We start from the raw sequence: 20821 nt of genomic DNA, 5'->3' as shown, positions 1-20821 counted from the left end.
TACCCTATTTTTTTAATTAGGTATTTATTTCATTTACATTTCCAATGCTATCCCAAAAGTCCCCCACATGCTCTCCCACCCACTCCCCCACCCACCCACTCCTACTTCTTGGCCCTGGTGTTCCCCTGTACTGAGGCATATAAAGTTTGCACAACCAATGGGCCTCTCTTTCCACTGATGGCTGATTAGGCCATCTTCTGATACATACGCAGTGAGAAACACGAGCTCTGGGGGGTACTGGTTAGTTCATATTGTTCCACCTATAGGGTTGCAGATCCCCCCAGCTCCTTGGGTATGTTCTCTAGCTCCTCCATTGGGGGCCCTGTGATCAGTCCAATAGCTGACTGTGAGCCTCCACTTCTGTGTTTGCTAGGCCCTGGCATAGTCAAAACACATGAAACTCAAGAAGAACAAAGACCAAAGTGTGGACACTTTGCCCCTTCTTAGAATTTGGAACAAAACATCCATGGAAGGAGTTACAGAGACAAAGTTTAGAGCTGAGACGAAAGGATGGATCATCTAGAGATGGCCATATCCGGGGATCCATCCCATAATCAGCTTCCAAACGCTGACACCATTGCATACACTAGCAAGATTTTGCTGAAAGGACCCAGATACAGCTGTACCCCATTTTTAATAGGGTAATTTGTTTCTCTGGAGTCTATCTTCTTGAGTTCTTTGTATATATTGGATATTAGCCCTCTATCAGGTGTAAGATTGGTGAAGATCTTTTCCCAATCTGTTGGTGGCCTTTTTGTCTTCTTGACAGTGTCCTTTGTCTTATAGAAGCTTTGCAATTTTATGAGGTCCCATTTGTCGATTCTTGATCTTACATCACAAGCCATTGGTGTTCTGTTCAGGAATTTTTCCCCTGTGCCCATATGTCCGAGGCTCTTCCCCATTTTCTCTTTTATAACTTTCAGTGTATCTGGTTTTATGTGAAGGTCCCTGATCCACTTGGACTTGAGCTTTGTACAAGGAGATACGAATGGGTTGGTTTGCCTCCTTCTACATGCTAACCACAGTTGAGCCAGCACCATTTGTTGAAAAAGCTCTCTTTTTTTTTCCACTGGATGGTTTTAGCTCCTTTGTCAAAGATCAAGTGACCATAGGTGTGTGGGTTCATTTCTGGGTCTTCAATTCTATTCCATTGACCTACCTTCCTGTCACTGTACCAATACCATGCAGTTTTTATTACAATTGCTCTGTAGTACAGCTTGAGGTCAGGGATGGTGATTCCCCAAGAGGTTCTTTTATTTTTGAGAATAGTTTTCACTATCCTGAGTTTTTTGTTATTCCAGATGAATTTGGAAATTGCTCTTTCTAAATCTATGAAGAATTGAGTTGAAATTTTGCTGGGGATTTCATTGACTAGGTAGATAGCTTTTAGCAAGATGATCATTTTTACTATATTAATCTTGCCATTCCATGAGCATGGGAGATCTTTCCATCTTCTGAGATCTTCGATTTCTTTCTTCAGAGACTTGAAGTTCTTATCATACAGATCTTTCACTTCCTTAGTTAGATTCACACCAAGTTATTTTGTATTATTTGTGACTATTGTGAAGGGTGTTGTTTCCCTAATTTCATTCTCAGCCTGTTTATCCTTTGAGTAGAGGAAGGCTACTGATTTGTTTGAATTAATTTTATTTCCAGCTACTTCAGTAAAACTGTTTATCAGGTTTAGGAATTCTCTGGTGGAATTTTTGGGGTCACTTAAGTATACTATCATATCATCTGAAAAATGTGATATTTTGACTTCATCTTTTCCAATTTGTATCCCTTTGATCTCCTTTTGTTGTCTAATTGCTCTGGCTAGGACTTCAACCACTATATTGAGTAGGTAGGGAGAGAATGAGCAGCCCTGCCTAGTCCCTGATTTTAGTGGGATTGCTTCAAGTTTCTCTCCATTTAGTTTGATTTTTGCTGTATATTGCTTTTATTATGCTTAGGTATGGGCCTTGAATTCCTGATCTTTCCAAAACTTTTATCATGAACGGGTGTTGGATTTTGTCAAATGCTTTCTCAGCATCTAATGAGATGATCATGTGTTTTTGCCTCCTGATTCTGGGACCCTGTGATTCTGAGATCTTGGGTGTGTCAGAATTCTTGGCAGTCAAGCTTCCTCTGAGACCCTGAGATCCTGGTGTGACTAAGTTCCTGGGATCCTAAGATCCTGGGCATGTTAGAGTGCCTGGATGTGGTACCTCCTCTGGGGACCTTGGGGCTGTCTGCTAAGTTCGAAACCAAGGTAGACCAGTGCTGAAGGAAGGAACCCAAACCACTGATCGGGTGGGGCTCCTGTGTCCCTGCTCCTACTGTCTCCAGACACTCCCAGTTCTGTTGGAAGAGATGTAGTGTTCCACTCACCAGTGATCCTAAGATCCTGGGTGTGCAGGAGGTTCCCAGAGAAACTGGACTCTGAGGAGTTCTGTCTCAACAGCGATTTCAGGAAGGACAGGCTCTAATCAGATATATCAAGGGCAGGGAGCACTTGAGATAATCAGATGGCGGGAGGCAAGTATAAGAACAGAAGCAACAGAAACCAAGGTTACTTGGCATCATCAGAACCCAACTCTCCCACTGATCCTGGAGAGTGGACAGTCCTCTGGGGACCATGGGACTATCTGTTGAGTTTGAGCCCAAGGAGGCCTAACACTCGAAGTCCACTTATTTTATAAAATGTTTCTCAGTTTGACTTGGCTTATGTTTCCTCATGACTAAGTTAAGGTTACACATTTTAGGAGGAATACCACCAAAAAAAAAATGTTATATCTTCTCCACATGTCACACACTTGTCGATATGTCAGTTTGTCCCATTCCTGATTGACAACCTAGTTGCCTTAGATCTGTTGAAGTCCCCTTTGATCAGTCACTTTCATGTACCAACCTCATAATTGGTTCACATGAGCTCAGCAGTAGAGTGCTACCTAGCTAATATAAGGCCCTAGGTTCAGTCTCCAAACCAAAGTAATTTAAAGTATTTTTGCAGATAATGAAATTCCTTAAATTGACAAATACTAGTTCTGGCATCCAGTGATGATTTAGTTGAAAGGGTTCCTCCCATGCTTGTGAAGTAGTGATCTTTCCTTGTCCTTTCAGCATTTCTTAGTTAGAATTCTATAATAAAGGCTTTTGTGCCAGGCGTGGTGGCACATGCCTTTGATCTCAGCACTCAGGAGGCAGAGGCAGAGGCAGGTGGATTTCTGAGTTTGAGGCCAGCTTGGTCTACAAAGTGAGTTCCAGGACAGCCAGGGCTACACAGAGAAACCCTGTCTCGAAAAACCAACCAACCAACCAAACAAACAAACAAACAAAGGCTTTTCTTCAGTTTTTACTTCATGTGAGTATAGGCTTGTGTGGTTTTATTCAGTGAGTTGTACTCTGTATCAGGGCTTGTTTATTAAGCTCTAATAGCATATGGGGCCTGAAGGGGCTCCTTCAGGCAGCGGTCTCTGTGTCCCTTCACAGCATCTGCTCGGTTGCTTGCGTGCTGTTTCCTTTCTAGTGCATTCCAGCTTCGTCTTTCATTGCTTCAGTCATCCCTTGGATTAGTGGTTTGTCTGCTAGCCCTGTTCCTTTCAGTGCAGAAGCTGCTGAGAATGAGAAATCTGTTCAGTTTATATGTCTTACTGTTTGAGTCTTGAGAGGCTTTAACAGAAGTTTTCAATGTTGGTGGAACCATGGCAGTTCAGAACTCACTTCTGGTCGACTTTAGTCTGAGGAATAGCATCACAGGCATTTTCTCAAAGTTACTGGGGTTATTTCTTTCACCCCTTCACAGAACTGCTTGTTTCTATCCCATGTTGTTCCTACCTCCATTTTGTTGGCTTAATTAGCCTTTGAATGTATAAAGTACTAGCATTTTTCTCACCATGCATATTCAAAAGTGTCACTCATGTATCTGAAACCCTACAAAGGTTTAGAAATTAACTTGGCTGGGGAGAACTGACTCTAAATAAAATGTAGAGTTGTGTCATGTTTGTCACACAGGTTTGTAGGTCTAATATTGGTACACTGATGAGGGGGGCAGTTCCTTTGTCAATTTTACTTCTTCCATGGAAACTGATTTAATTAAGCATCATAATTCTAACAGTATTTGTATATTTTGGGGGGACTATATAGAGTGAAAAAGATTTTTAAGTGTTTTGAGATGTCTGCAAGGAAGGAAACCTCAAAATTTTTATTTCCAAACTTTTAGTGCTTTTGTGACATCCTACAGATTATGAAATGTCATTTTGAATATTCATTCTCTAATAAATCCAATAAAGTAAATGTATACCTTTTAAATGAGTAGATTAAAGGCCTTTCTGGATTCTGTTTCTTTTCATAAATTACAAATCTTTGCATTAAGACCAAACTATGTTGATTGTTATATAAAAAAAAACTATGGTAATTTATGGTTATAGTTTTTTTGATAACAGTATATAATCAATTTTACAAACTGTCCTGTGAACACATGAGAATATCCTCTTTGGGGTTGTAGGATTTGAATCTATCCACAAGATCTACACTGATTGGTTGGCTAGTCAGTTTTCTGTTACTGTAATTAACACCCAAGATAATCAGCCCACACAAAGAAAGGGATGGTTTAGCTCAAGTCCATGATCAGTTGGCCCCTTTCTTTTCTGATCATTCATGCAGTGTCTTGCAGTAGGAGTGTGTGTGGTAACGCAAACTGCACTACTCAACACTGGGAAGTTAAAGAGGAGGGGACTGGTGTTAAGCAGTTGTTTAAGCAGACACACATTAGCCTCAACTACCTGAAGGCCTCCCACTCACCTTCCTCCTTTTTAACATAAGGTCTCACTATGTAAATCATACTGTCCTGTACTTGTTTTTAGATCAGGCTGTCCTTAAACTTGAGATCCACCTGCCTCTGCCTCCAAGTGCTGGAATTATAGGTATGCACCACCACACCCTATACCTTGCTTCCTAGATAAATCTATCACCTCTGAGGAACCACTAAGCTGAGGACCTTTGGTGGCACTTGGGCCTCGGCAGGAACTTAGCCACAATGACTGTGCTTGTTGCTTGTTCACGATGGTTATTCTGCCTCACTGTCCTCTTGAGTGCTGAGAGTAGACACATGTGGTACCTTGTCTGCAGATTTTCTTACTCTTAGTTAACTCTTTATCTTCTTGATAGACTATCTAATAGGACTAGTGTTTTTACTATGTGCCCATTAAGCTGTTTGCTTTTAAAGGAATCTGTACATTAAAAAGTTTGGTGAATCTTTGTGTATGTTGAAGGGAAACTTAAAAGGTATTTCCTAGTTTGGTTTTTTGGGTTTTTTTTTTTTTTTTTTTTTTTTGGCATGGTTACGATTTCCACAGTCACACTTTGTGTCCATGAATTCCTAAGAAAATATAACTCCATTATGTTGTATATTCCTTTTGCAAAGCTTATCATTTTCTTAGCTTTAGCTATATAGGTTTTTTAGCTTAGAGACTTTAAAGACTCTTGGCTTGTTATTTAAGGTCCATTTTATGAGGCGTCCAATAAACCATTTCAGTATGCAAAAATTGGCATCTGTTTTTAGAGCTTTTTCTCAGGTAGAAATTTTTCTTCCACTCTTAATTTCTGTTAAGGAATCCAATATACTATAGTACCTTCCACTTTAGTTACTTTCTCTTTTTACTCTTTAGTCGTTTATTCTCATAGCAGTTTTCTGGTTTCTAGTTTCTCTGTCAAGATGAATCTCTGTTTCTTTGGGCAGTTTGTAATCTACTTAGGACTTTTTTTTCCTGTTCTGATTTCTGAGTCTAGTCAACTCTATTTCTCATTTTAAAAATTGTTTATAGTTCTGAATTTTTCTTATTCAGAGTATGTTTCCACGTCCTCAGGTGCTTGTGTGAGAACACTTAATTCCATGTGGAATGTTCGAATTTTCGTGGTTTTTTGGAAGTTACAAGTGTTTTCTTATTTTCTTTATGTTCTGATGTCTTTCTGTGGATGAGGCCTGCTGTCTCTTTTGTCTGTTGGGTAGATGTTTTGACAGAATGCAAGTTCAGTTCAAGAGCTCCCTCTTCTGTCAGTGTAGCAACCAACATACAGGCTCACTAACCAATGACTGTGGGAGGTGGCTGAGTTTCCATGTTTATTTGGTTGCACAGGATCTTACATGGATTCCTTGGGCTCCTTCTTACCATTGATGATTCAGCGCCTAAGGGCCCTCCTACACCGATGCTTTCTTAACGTACAAGGGCTTTGCTCTTCCAAGTCTCTAGGTCAGTTTTTATCTAGAAGGGTCTTCCTCTTTCTGGGGATGATTTAAATTTAGTCTCAGGTACTCCTCTTTCCTTCTTCTCTCTTCCCTACAGCCTTTTCTGAACTCCACAAATGAGATAAAGACTTGAAATGAGACAGATAAATTTCTCCATTGCAATAAAAAGTTTTCTCTTTATAATAGGGTTTTTAGTGTTCCATCCTCTATACTGTTAGTGTAGAATCTTATTTGCTGTTTTTTGTCATAGTTGTTGTTATTGATCTGTAAAATGTTGTACGCGATGTTAGGATGGGCTCAATACAGTTACTTCAGTTACTGGCCAAAGTATTTCTAAAACTACATCCAGAAGTATTTGGTGTCTATGTTTGTTTTCAGTATTACCCTCTGTGCCACTTAAAATACTGGTAAAATAGCACTTTATTTTAATAAGATTCCCAATGTTATCTGGGATTTTTTTTCCAAACAGCTGACCTTTGGTGCATATTTCTGTTCTGGCCTTTTTACCTTACCAGAAGAGATCAATAAAAAGTTTTCAGAGACAAACTATTTTTTAAACTCTTAAATACTGGCCAAAATACAAATTTTTTTCAAAATATTAAATATATAAGCTTAGACCATGGTAATTATTTCATATACCTTAATAGCAACTATATACTATCTCTCTGTGTAAGATGAATTCCAGCATCAGTTATACTCTTTGGGATTTTTTTATTTTTGGTTTATTTATAGCTTTCTTTTCTTTTCTTTTTTTTTTTTAAAGATATTTTCTTCATTTACATTTCAAATGCTATCCTGAAAGCCCCCTATACTCTCCCCCTGCCCTGCTTCCCAACCCACTCACTCCCACTTCCTGGCCCTGGCATTCCCCTGTACTGGGGCATATAATCTTTGCAAGACCAAGGGCCTCTAATCCCATTGATGGCCAGCTAGACCATCCTCTGCTACATATGCAGCTAGAGACACGAGCTCTAGGGGGTACTGGTTAGTTCATATTGTTGTTCCACCTATAGGGTTGCAGACCCCTTCAGCTCTTTGGGTACTTTCTCTAGCTCCTTCATTGGGGGGCCCTGTGTTCCATCCAATAGCTGACTGTGAGCATCCACTTCTGTATTTGCCAGGCACTGGCATAGCCTCACAAGAGATAGCCATATCAGGATCCTGTCAGCAAAATCTTGCTGGCATATGCAATAGTGGCATAAAGTTTATGGGATGGATCCCCAGGTGGGGCAGTCTCTGGTCCTTCCTTCCATCTCAGCTCCAAACTTTGTCTCTGTAACTCCTTCCATGGGTATTATGTTCCCCATTCTAAGAAGGAACAAAGTAATCACATTTTGGTCTTCCTCCTTCTTGAGTTTCATGTGTTTTGCAAATTGTATCTGTTAAATCCATTTGTTTCATAACTTCTGTTAGTTTCACTGTGTCTCTGTTCAGTTTCTGTTTCCATGATCTGTCATTGACGAGAGTGGGATGTTGAAGTCTCCCACTATTATTGTGTGTGGTGCTATGTGTGTTTTGAGCATTAGTAAAGTTTCTTTAATGAATGTGGATGCACTTGCATTTGGAGCATAAATGTTCAGAATTGAGAGTTCATCTTGGTAAATTTTACCTTTGATGGGTATGAAGTGCCCCTCCTTATCGTTTTTGATAACTTTGGGTTAGAAGTCGAATTTATTTGGTATTAGAATGGCTACTCATGCTTGTTTCTTGGGACCATTTGCTTGGAAAATTGTTTTCCAGCCTTTTACTCTGAGGTAGTGTCTGTCTTTGTCACTGAGGTGGGCTTCCTGTATGCAGCAAAATGTTGGGTCCTGTTTACATAACCAGTCTGTTAGTCTATGTCTTTTTATTAGGGAATTGAGTCCATTGATATTAAGAGATATTAAGGAAAAGTCATTGTTGCTTCCTGTTATTTTTGTTGTTAGAGTTGGGATTCTGTTCTTGTGGCTGCCTTCTTTTATGTTTGTTGAAAGATTACTTTTTTGCTTTTTCTAGGGTGTGGTTTCCCTCCTTGTGTTGGAGTTTTCCATTAATTATCCTTTGAAGGGCTGGATTCGTGGAAAGATATTGTGTGCATTTGGTTTTGTCATGGAATACTTTGGTTTCTCCATTTATGGTAATTGAGAGTTTTGCTGGGTATAGCAGACTGGGCTGGCATTTTTGTTCTCTTAGGATCTGTATGACATCTGCCCAGGATCTTCTGGCTTTCATAGTCTCTGGGGAGAAGTCAGGTGTAATTCTGATAGGTCTGCCTTTATATCTTACTTGACTTTTTCCCTTACTGCTTTTAATATTCTTTCTTTGTTTTGTGCATTTGGTATTTTGATTATTATGTGACAGGAGGAATTTCTTTTCTGGTCCAAACTATTTGAAGTTCTGTAGGCTTCTTATGTGTTCATGGGCATCTCTTTCTTTAGATTGGGGGAGTTTTCTTCTATAAAATTGTTGAAGATATTTCCTGGCCCTTTAAGATGGAAATCTTCCTTCTCGTGTATACCTATTATCCTTAGGTTTGGTCTTCTCATTGTGTCCTGGATTTCCTGGATGCTTTGGGTTAGGATCTTTTTTGCATTTTGCATTTTCTTTGATTGTTTTGTCCATGTTTTCTATGGAATCTTCTGCACCTGAGATTCTCTCTTCTATCTCTTGTATTCTGTTGATGATGCTTACATCTATGGTCCTGATTTCTTTCCTAGGGTTTCTATCTCCAGAGTTGTCTCCCTTTGGGTTTTCTTTATTGTTTCTACTTCCATTTTTAGATCCTGGATGGTTTTGTTCAATTCCATCACCTGTTTAGCAGTGTTTTCCTGTAATTCTTTAAGGGATTTTTTTGCTTCCTCTTTAAGTACTTCTACCTGTTTAGCAGTGTTCTCCTTTATTTCTTTAAGTGAGTTATTAATGCACTTCTTAAAATCCTCTACCAGTATCATGAGATAGGATTTTAAATCCAAATCTTGCATTTCAGGTGTGTTGTGGTATCCAGGACTTGCTGTGATGGGAGTACTGGGTTCCGATGATACCAAGTGGTCTTGGTTTCTGTTAGTAAGATTCTTACACTTTCCATTTGCCATTTGGTAATCTCTGGTATTAGATGTTCTAGCTGTCTCTGGCTGGAGCTTGTTCCTCCTGTGATTCTGTTAGCCTCTGTCAGCACTCCTGGGAGTCCAACTCTCTCCTGAGTTCCAGTGGTCAGAGCACTCTCTGCAGACAAGCAGGGAAGGTACACAGAGGTCTGGAACTCAGCTCCACCTCCTGGCTGAAGATGAAGGCCTGAAGGGACCCTGTCCAAGAAGTTCTGTTGTTTCTAAAGCAGCCCGTGCACTCTCCTGTACAGACTGGTCTCTGAGAGACCTGGGATACAAGAAGTTATAGTCTTTATAATAGAAGAAATACAATGATAAGTTCAGTTAGTAAATACAGGCTGAACAATATTTAAAGTAGCTTTACTGTAAGACAGTTTTGGAGGAGGCCTGTGCTATAGGGTTGGTTCAGAGAAACTAATGACATTGTACCACAGCCAGCTTAGTGAGGAAGCTGTAACCATGTGCCTATACCTGTCACTGAGCACTTCAAAAGTAGTAAGATTTTGATGGAGTTTAGAGCTTAATAAACTATAGAAGCTAGTTATAAACTGCTAATGTAGGTCAAGAGGACTGATTTTAAACACTGCTCTAAAGTTCCTACTAAAAGAGTTAGTAGTCAGTGGCTGATAACACATTATCTTAAAGTCTAGGAAAAATGAGTACGTTTTAAATTAACCCAATTTAGTAATTAGTAAGGTAGTAAGGGGCATACTATTTTAGAGGCTCAAATGTTTAAATTTTAATAACTGTCTTATTCTAATGTTTCTTGTCAAATCGTCTTTGGGTTAACATACAAAGTCTGTGGCCTGCAGCATAGCCATTATTTAATCAGCAAATACTGACTCAGACATAGTGACACAAACTTCTAACCCCAGCAAGCAGAGTCAGAGGCAGGAGGATTGTTACAAGTGCACAGCTATCCTAATCTATATAGGGAGTTCAGGCCAGCCAGAACCCCATCAAAACAAAACAAAATTTACTGCATATCTTTCTTGCACATAGCAAAAGTCATGTACCTCTACCTTCCTGAAGCCAACATAGGAAAGATACATGCAATAGGTAATTTTAAGAAAATTAACATTTTAGTTGTAATAAATGCTAAAGAAATCAACTGATAAGTGTGGAAAGGGAGACTATAAAGTGAACGGTCAAGAGAACTATTTAATTGTAATATGAAAGTAAGAGATGAAGCAGAAGGAAAAATAAATGAAGAGAGCCTATTTAATTGTAATATGAAAGTAAGCGATGAAGCAGAAGGAAGAATAAACGAAGAGAGCCTCATTAGAAACAGTAATTTACCAAGTATGAAAGAAAACTGATTGGCTCTCTAAGGCTTTTACAGATGCATTGAAAGGAGATAAGAAGGAAGTGTGGAGCCTATGAGTATTGGATGAGCTGGCATTAGATGATATGGGACAAGGATGGTGACAGTAGAGACAGGAATAAGTGGTTTTAGATTAGTAACAAGCAGTAGACCTTGCTTACAATCTAGGGAGAGAAAATGGAAACTGAATGACAAAGCATGAAGAGCCGAGTTTAGAATATTCTGGGAGCCTGGTGAAGCATCTGATGAGCCCACAGTGTAGATGAGATCACTTACAGGGTCTGAGCAAGAAGACTCAGTGCAGAACCTTTATTAATAGCTCTGCCATTACTATAATAAAGCTTGGGCAGCGCTGTGGGTTTGGATATGTCAGCACCTCAGCCTACAGTTGCTATGTTACACAAATGAGTCATGTCAGTGTCCGTGATGGAGACTGGGAAGGTGAAGAGTGAAACCGTGTTACATGCAGTAACTAACTTCACAGTCCACCATCAGCTGTTTCTTCACTTTTGTTCCTTGGTTTATCTCATTGTTTGGGAATGTAAGTTCTATGGCATTTTTGGTGCTGCAGACTTTCTTTGAATATCTGGTTCTCCTTAGTTATGTTTATATTTAGAAATGAGGCTTCAAAACCAAGTAAACGGCCCATTTTGTTTAGTGAGAACTACCAACTAGTCAGGCTTTGCAGAAGGGGAAACCAACAAAGGGGTTTGGTAAGTTGGAAGCAGAATCCTAAATTTAAGAGCAGTCAGCTTATTCCCTTGCATGGTGTTAGAGAATGACAGATCTTTGAACAGAAATTCAGCCTCCTAACCTCCAGCATCCCTTTCTTAGTTTATTTGTCTGTGTACATGTATGCTATGGAAAGTTCTGATAGGCAGATCTTTAGGTAGCTCTTTCCCTGCCTACTCTGCGGGTCACAAAGGCAGTGACTTGAGACACCATTCCTCATTTATTCCTATACTGTTGTTAAGCTGTTATATAGAAGCTATTGTTTTTCTTTGCTGTGTGGATCTAGTTGACTGTGGTTTTCAAATGACTTTGGGGACAAGAAATAAATGTATGCATGTATTTAATTCTCCAGCTTAAAGCCTTGGCAATAGTAGTTTTAAGAAATGAGATTTTATAGTGTGACATCACTTTAGAATTTCATCCTTAGTTCAATTAAATAAGCTTTCTTTATTTAATAAAAATTTGAGCAGATCTTGTATAATACATGAGACCCTAGGTTCTGTGAGTAATATGGTCAAGCGTGACATAATTTTTAACCTCAGTCTCCTTTCCAATAACAGCAGTGAGATATGTGAACATACTAGACTCTTACATAAAGGGACTTCTAAGAAACCTTAAAAAGCGTTCAAAGAATGATGTTTGATCAGACTAGAGACAAAGTTGATTTCAAATTACGTCACTGTAAGGGTTTTAAAACCGTGAATACTTTATGGGGTGTTTTATCTGATTTTTTTTTTTAAACAGAATTTCTGTGGGCAGTGATACAGGCTAAATAGAGGACATTTCCATTAGAAAGCAGGCTCAGCAGTGATTCTGGACTAAGGATGTACACGGACTGTAAGGCCAGTGAGTGAGTCTCACTAGGCCATAGAGAACTGTAGGATGATGTGAATTCTGACAGTAGTTTCCCTTGGAAGGAAGAGTATATTCTGACATAGGGGCAGAAGAAGTCATCAGGACTTTATGGAATAAGAAGAGGTGTAAATAACTTTATGCTGTGTATATGTGGGTGAGGCAGCATCAGGAGCTTGAAAAATACACAGTAGGTAAATTGAAACCAGTGTACGAGGGGCTAGAGATGGAGTATAGTGCTCTTCCAGAGGATCAGAGTTCAGTTCCCAGAACCCATGTTGGGCACCTCACACTACCTATAACTGTAATCCCAGAGAGTCTACCCTCTGTGCTCCATAAGCACCTACACTCCCTTACATAGGTACACACATAATTAACATTTTTTTTTTAAATAACAAACCAGATCTGATTTCTGATGGCAGTAGTACTGGGTACTTTTTCTTTTAACTCCAAGATACTCAAGTTTTTAGAAGTTTTATTATGGTTTAGTGGAAAAAGATTAATAAGTGAGTATAAATAGATTAAACAGCACCACTTTAAGTAGGTGTCTTAGTCAGGTTTCTATGCCTGCACAAACATCATGACCAAGAAGCAAGTTGGGGAGGAAAGGGTTTATCCATCTTACTTTTCCACACTGCTGTTCATCACCAAAGGAAGTCAGGACTGGAACTCAAGCAAGGCAGGAAGCAGGAGCTGATGCAGAGGCCATGGAGGGATGTTACTTACTGGCTTGCTTGAGTTGCAGTCCTGAGTTCCTTTAGTGATGAACAGTGGTTTGAAGGTATAAGCTAAATAAACCCTTTCCTTCCCAACTTGCTTCTTGGTCATGATGCAGGAATAGAAACCCTGACTAAGACAGTAGGGTAGCCATAAATTTAGAAACATTTTCGTTTGGAGGTTTGAGATTTTAAGTTTTTGTATATTGTTTAATACTTGAATATATTATTTAACGTTGACTTGTTATTTTTTCATTATGTGTCTGTGTGTGGGTTTGTGCACATGGGTGCTTGTACAGAGGGCTTCAGAACCCCCTGGAGATGGAATTTTAGGCAGTTGTAAGCTGTCTGACATGAGAGCCAGAAGCTGAGCTTGTTCTCTGGAAGAGCATTTTGCTCCTAACTGTAGGCATTTCTCCCACCCCTTGGGTGTATCTCAGATCTGACCTGTAGAGAATGCATGTATCTGGGTAGGTCTTTGTTACTTGAAATCTAGACAAGGAGCAAAACTAATAACCAACACTAACACTTAGTAATTCTATATGGCTATCTACAATATTGGTTCTTACATCTCTAATTTAGAGCTTTATGACTCACATTTATTGTATCACTAGTCTTTGGAAATACCAGGGGTGGGGTGTTAGATTGATTTTAGATCTACAGTTAACTGTCACTTGGCACAAATAACTTTATAGTTAATGAAAAGCACTTTTTATGGTTTGCAATGAAGATTCTTGTTAAGTTTAAGCAAGCTTTGTATTGCTAGTAATACTGTTCTGAGTCTTAGTAGATGGTACTTGGTAGGAAAACACAAGTATATCGTTTCTGTGTTTGTAGTTCTGGATTAAATCATTTGTCTGACTTTGGTCATTTCCTCTCTAATGTTTTCTCTTGTCTCCATTCAACCATCACTTTTTCAAGGTCACTCCCTTCCATACTGTTGCTACTGCTTCACATCAATGCCATAGTTCTTTAGAACTTTTCTTTAAGTATGCCTATATGTCTTTTGATACTCATTTACCACTACAAAGAAAGTGCTCTGAGATGACTTCATTCAGTTCTGTGTCCTTCATGCCTAGATCATTGGCAACATGTGTGCAGTCCATGTTTAGTGACTGTGTTAACTTTAGTTAATGCCTCTATAACCCTCATTTTAAGGTAAAATTTAATTGTATGATTATGTCTAGTTTTCACATTAAGAATTTTCACTGGAAGAGGTAACATACAACTCTACTCTAATATCTGTATGAAATTAATCTTTGAGGAGCACTGAGATAGCTAAGTGGGTAAAGGTGCTTGCCCGTCAGTTTGATCCTGGAAACCCATGTGGCAGAGGAAGAGAACCAACTCTGCAAGGTGCCCTCTGACCTCCACATACGCACACACTCCACATATTAAATACGCACAGTAGTAAAGCACAAACAATAAATACATGTGACAGATGTAAGAAATGTTGAGTAATAGTGTCAGTTTTTATTAGCATATCTCAGCTAGTTGAATTGGAAATCTAGCATATAAAAAACCTTAACCAGGTAATGTGGCTTAGCTACTTAGGTTAGTCCTGGGGATAGAACTCCAGACTTTATTACACACTCTATCCTCGACCACTTATTAGTACATTGAATCCTTTTTCTTGTACAGGTGCAAATGGCATGAAGAAAATGATATTCTCTTCTGTGCTTTAGCTGTTTGCAAGAAAATCGCGTAAGTATAGGAAGGAGTTCTGTGTGTGCTCTGCAGGGAGTCCTCTCTGCCTGGGGTGCTTGCTGTTGTCTGTCCGCCAGGGCGTCTGTTCACCCTCCTTACTCTAAAGTCCAAGAAAACCAAAGGTGGTTTTTGAGGGGTTTTGTGGTTGTTTTTTTTTTTTTTTAATGTTACTTTTACTGTTCTGTCCACATCATTGCTTACTGAACAATTTAGGCGACTCTTCGGAAGTATTTATTGAGGTGTTTCCTTCTTGGGCCCCTTGAGGAGAGGCAGTTCCCTGCTAGCATTAAGGATATCACTTTCTTGTGATGGGGTCCTAAAATTGTAAGCCATTGTTCTTGTTAAAGAGTGAAAGCACCTACAGGAAGAAGAATTTGTTTGGATTACACTTGTAGGTCACAGTCCATCATTGAGTGGGTGTCAGGGCAGGAACTCAAGCAGGAAACAGGAGCCATGGAGAAGCCTAGTTAAACGTAATGGCTCAGTTTAATTAGGTTTCTTACACAGCCTAGGGCTGGTGTTGCCAACAGTATGTAGCCGATCTCTGGGTTGATTAGCAACAAAGACAGTGCCCACAGACGTGTAACTAGGCAATTCTTGGGTCTAGGCTTTCTTCTCATATGACTTCAGGCCCTATCAAGTTGCTGACAACTGAAGTCACGATGACAGGCCCAAGTCTCAGGGTGCTCTGTCAGCACTGTCCCTGCCGATGCTTTTCAGCTCTGAGGATTATGGTGGTTTGATTTCTACTTCTGCCTTCAAACACTGGAGAATTGTACTGATCCTTCCCCTCATTCCCATACCCTAGCAAACCTGAAATGTTATCCAGTCATTAGGAGATTGCTTGCCAGTAAGAGCATTCATGGTTTGAATGCTGCCTGTTCCATCTCTTCTCTCTCAATCCCTAGACTTTTCTTCAAATTAGAATTCCACCCCTGAGATGCTTTCTTTGTTGGAAAATTTAACCTGAGTGCTTTTAGAGTGAACCAAATCAAGTTGCTCTAGTGAGATCTGTCTCCATTTTTAAAGGTACTGCATCAGTAATTCTCTAGCCACTCTGTTTGGAATCCAGCTCACTGGAGCTCATGTACCACTACAAGACTATGAGGCCAGCAACAGTGTGACGCCCAAAATGGTTGTATTGGATGCAGGGCGGTACCAGGTAAGGAAACCTTGTTGTCACAAAACCTTGGATGTGTCTTAAATTCTTTGATGAAAATCTGGTTTGGTTTTTTTCTTCTAGTTTGATTCTAAGCAATTTCTCTCGTCATTTTCAAGTGAAGATATATTTTTCTATCTTGTAGTCAAGATAGTATCCTCAGGTTTTTTTCTTACTTCCTTAGACCTTCTTCCTAAAATTCCCAAGTTTTGAAATCCATGCCATCCAGGCAACAGTACCTGGCAAGTCAACTGGGCAATCAGTAGGCACTTTAGTTGGGACTCCTCATAGGAGTGACATTGAACCAAGGGAGCAAGTAGTTTTCCAATTAAAAAAAAAATTATTTTTACTGTCAGCTAAGTAATCCAGCTCCCTGTTGTTTCAGTTCCTTATTTTCCTCCCGTCTCACACCACGTAAGTCGGCATCCTATGGTCATAGCCTGTCACAGGGGCTACTGTTCACAGTCTCAGCGTCACTTGGCCTCTTTTCTGACTTCACAATCCTCCTCGAGCAACCCAGTACCAGTAGTTCTGTGACCTCTGCTGTGACCTGCAGTTCACTTACCTACAGCTCCTCTATCTTCTGCTCCCTTACAGAGTTACTGCACTGCACAATCCCAGTGCACCATTTGCATGTCTAAAGTTGTAGCCTCTTGTTCTTATTTCCTTTACCACCTCCCTTCTAGTCTGTTTTTCTACTGCTTTATCTAAGCTCCATTAATCCTCTTGTCTTCATCATACTTGGTTGACAGGCTAATCCTGATTAAATTTAACTCCTCACCTACTCTACTCCTTATATTTGGGAATTGAAATAAATCTAGAATGAACTACTATGAGAATACTATGCCAGGTATGAGAGTAAATAACTATAATCCCAGCCACCCTGGAAGCTAGGGGGAAAGATGACGAGTTCAGGGCCAGGCTGCGATGCATAGCAAGTGTAAGAGCAGCCGAGGCAGCTGAGTGAGACTATTTGGTCTTGGACTTAAATAAGGGATAGGATGTACTTGCATGATATGTGCAAGTCTTTGGGCTTAGTCACTGCCTACACACACATGCACACGCACACACAGGAGGATGAAAGGAAGGGAAGGGAAACTTCCATACCACTACAATGACTAATCTTCCTAAATTTCTTTTATGGTCAGTTTCATCAACTCATTGGCATTGCCTGGCTGTCATCATTTTTGTAGTCTAATTTCTCTTCCAACTCATATCCCTTTCCCCATGCCCTCGCTATAGCTAATACTGATGCTTCCACTTCTCCAGGAAAGCAGAAGCAGTCACAGCAAGATTTTCTACATTCCTACCACGTCACCCACCTGCCTCTACTTTATAGTCTGCTTGTACTGATGTTAATGAACAAATGTTCTCTATTCCTATTTAAAATTTGTATATTGGATCTTGTTCTTAGGCTGACCAAAGGCATGACTGCTGGGATTTTTGAATCTTCAGGGCTCTATCTATTCTGAATCATTCTTCTTTACATTTCTGTCTCTGTCTTTCTCTCTCTACCTATCTCTCCGTCTCTGTCTCTGTGTGTATGGTGTGTGTGTGTGGTGTGTGTGTGGGTGTGTATGTGTATGTGTGGGTGTGGTGTGTGTGTGTGGGGGGTATATGTGTGTGTGTGTGGTGTGTGTGTGTGGTGTGTGTGGTGTGTGTGTGTGTGTATGTGTGGTGTGTGTGTGGGGGGGGGTGTATGTGTGTGTGTGTGGTGTGTGTGTGTGGTGTGTGTGTGATGTGTGTGGTGTGTGTGTATATGTATGAATGGGGGAGGGGGAGTCTGTGTCTGTGTAGGCATGTAAATGAGGTCAGAGAACTTGTGGGAGTTGGTTTTCTCCTCCTACTGTGTAGGTTCCAGGATCAAACTCAGGTATGAAACTTGGCATAAGCACCTCTGCCTATTTTGCTAGCCCTGTTTACTCTTATCAAAACAAAAATATGCTGGAATCTCATTGTTTAAAAAATAATCAAAATTCTTAAACCTGTGACTCTGAAGTCTCCAGAGTCCATCCTGTCTCCTCCCTTACAGAAAGCATGGATAAAGGTTGTGGAAATACTTATGTTTGCACTTTTAGTAATCTGGAATTAAAGTAGGCCATCTAATAGTTGATGAGAGTGAACACTTTATCTGGTATTTTCCTGTTCCTTTACAGAAGCTAAGAGTTGAGAGTCCAGGATTCTGTCATTTCAACTCTTACAATCAGGAACAAAGATCAAATACATCGACTGGTGAGTGCGTTTAGTTTGTAAGAATGGGTTATGCCTTAAACTCTACAGAGACCCCAGGGTGTTTCTGGGTGGTCATGAGGATATAAGGAGCTTTTTGAATTGAGTATTTTGTTTGAAACAACAGTTAAAACACTTTGAATGTGTGTAATTTTTTGTCCCGAATGGAATATAGCATTCCTCAGATTTTTGAGCCGGACATTTCTAAGAAATCCTATTTTTCTTGTAGTAACTACAGTTTGATAGGCTCGATGTGATATATGATGTCTTTTGGGAAAGATGAGAAATTTCAAAAGCCAGTTAAATGAAATGTCCAGTGGTACCAAAGAACTTCATTTGGGGTTTCTTGCCTCAAAAACAAACGGAAGCATTTTTCTTTACCCACTTACTTGCCTTTTGCTCATGATCTTTTCATTGTGGCTTAGTGAGAGTCCTGCACTGGTGTGTGCGCCACGTCATACATACACACCCACATTTAACTGAAGTGCCTCGTTATGATATGCATGTCAAATCGCCATGTCTGGTTTATTATCTTTTCACTACCTTAGGTTGTTATCCATCTGGGGTGAAACTTTCGGGCCCTCACAGCAGTGTTCGCGGAAGAGGAATTACCCGCTTACTAGAGAGCATCTCTAACTCCTCCACCAACATCCACAGATTCTCCAGCTGTGAGACTTCACTCTCACCTTACATGCCCCAAAAAGATGGGTACAAATCTTTCTCCTCCTTTTCTTAATGATGGTACTTTGTGCAATTTCTGGAAAAATAACAAGCCAACTTCCTTTCTGACTACAGTCATATTAACAAACATCACATCAATAGTAAATGTCACTCCTAAAACCTACTTAATTTGTAAGGAAACTATTTCATAGATTAAAAGTAATTGTGGTTGGAGAAGATCTTGGCACTCTTGCTTGTTGTGTTTTATTTGTTTTTTTTTTAATTTTCTTCAAAGACTTATACTTTCTAGTGGTATGATGGGGTATGTCCTTACTGTCTGAGTACTCAAACAAAACTGAGATGATTTCAAAGCAATTATAAATATACTATTCTTTCCACTGACAGTAAAGATATTAAGTATCTATTAAAAGAGACTTTAAAATAATATTAACTCAATTCTTCCCATTATGAAATGAAAACATTACACTGAGACCTATGGACTATTTGCACTGCAAATAATTAAGAAAGAAGTCTTTAAAAAAAATATTGAGCTGGGCGTGGTGGCGCACGCCTTTGATCCCAGCACTCAGGAGGCAGAGGCAGGCGGATTTCTGAGTTTGAGGCCAGCCTGGTCTTCAGAGTGAGTTCCAGGACAGCCAGGGCTACACAGAGAAACCCTGTCTCGAAAAACCAAAATAATAATAATAATAATAATAAAATATTGATGTTATTTTAAATAGTGTTTGAAGTAATCTGTCTTTGGTGAAAGAAACCAGTTAACAGGATGAAAGACTAAAATGAGAGACAAGAGAGCTTATGTCATTTACTCCCAGTTACATGTACACATAGGAATAATTATTGGCCTCAGAGATTTATTTTCACAGAATAGCTTAGTCTTTCAGAGAAAATAACCCCAAACCATATTATTAGTACAATTCAAGTTCTTTTCCTCTTCAAAAAAACAAAAAACAAAACAAAACAAAACAAAAAAACGTTAACTAAAAGTATTAATTTCCCTTAAGAAAACTAAATATCAGCTGACAACTTTTGGGCATCTGGCTGAAGGATCTCTGCCCCTTTGACTCTCACAGTGGCTATAACCAAGGACAGTGACTGCCATAAGGTCACACAGTGTTGTTGTGATTCAGGTGTCCTTGAACTTACATGGAACATATTGTCCTCAAACTCCCATCCCTTAAAGGTATATGTTTAACTTTAGTTTTTTTTTCAAACCTTATTTTTAATGTGGGTTCTTAAATGCTTTAACCTCCCTTTTAGCCCAGCATCCATCAGAGGTAGTGGGAAATAAAAGGATACAGGGAAGTGGACCCATTTAGAAAGGTTCTTTGGAGCAACTCCTGTCTCTGTTTTGGAAATCTGCAGTTCAGTTCACAGGTGAGATGTGGTATCTCGAGCCACTCTTCACACCTCACAGATACACCAACAGTCCAGTTCAGGAGAGTTGGCTTAGCAACAGTGGTGACAGGACCTAGCAGAGATAGCCAGGCCTCAGCCTTGGTACAAGTTAGCAGGAGGAATGCCAGAAGTTCTCAGCTGTGCCTCTCTCAGTGAAGTGAAGACATGAAACACATTAAGTGTTGCACAGCTAGCTCTATAAGCAAGCCTAGCTCAGCCTCGGTCACTGTTCTATTTATACCTTCCAAACATCATGTGTCTTCCATGTGTACCTCAGTGAGTGTCTTGTCTTAGCATATATGTCTGTCTCAGCTGGTATCACTGCCAACCAGCCCTGTCCTCAGAAGCAGCAAGAAACTGCAGCCTACTACCAGAAATTTTTTGGTACATTTCTCTCTATGGAGTCCCAACAAATGGAGCTCAGCTATGCATTGTAAGGTGGACCAGTACATGGTTAGCAAAGAATCCATCATGTGTCCTTTCACATGCTTGCTTTAGCAGAACATCCTTTCATCTGTGTCTGCTTCAGCTAACTGTTTCTTCATGCATTTGCCCCAGCAAAACACCATCCAATCAACTTTCCAAAGAGCCTTAAGTTTCCGTGTCACAGACATGCCCCGGTGTGCTTACTACTTTCACTTATATTTGTCTGGGTTCATGACCCATTCTGCTCTAAGGTGCCAATTCCTGTGCCCAGTAGGTGTCAGAATCAGTAGT

At 39.8% G+C, this 20821-nt stretch overlaps 1 protein-coding gene across 1 annotated transcript in view; it reads left to right on the top strand.

Moving 5' to 3' along the window:
- Nucleotides 1-18926, top strand: part of Mael (maelstrom spermatogenic transposon silencer) — a 34519-nt gene extending 15593 nt beyond the window's left edge. Inside the window, exons 9-12 of the mRNA XM_021166086.2 lie at nucleotides 14575-14637; nucleotides 15670-15802; nucleotides 17956-18031; nucleotides 18577-18926. Of these exons, the coding sequence (XP_021021745.1) occupies nucleotides 14575-14637; nucleotides 15670-15802; nucleotides 17956-18031; nucleotides 18577-18764 (460 nt within the window). The 3' untranslated portion in view covers nucleotides 18765-18926. The remainder of the gene's footprint in view (nucleotides 1-14574; nucleotides 14638-15669; nucleotides 15803-17955; nucleotides 18032-18576) is intronic.
- The last annotated feature ends 1895 nt before the right edge of the window (nucleotides 18927-20821 follow it).

The sequence above is a fragment of the Mus caroli genome, unplaced genomic scaffold, assembly GCF_978045245.1.
Source record: "Mus caroli unplaced genomic scaffold, Mus_caroli_1 scaffold_1, whole genome shotgun sequence".
Lineage (NCBI taxonomy): Eukaryota > Metazoa > Chordata > Mammalia > Rodentia > Muridae > Mus > Mus caroli.
Note: the sequence above shows the minus strand (reverse complement) of the source record. Positions and strands in the feature narration are given on the sequence as shown.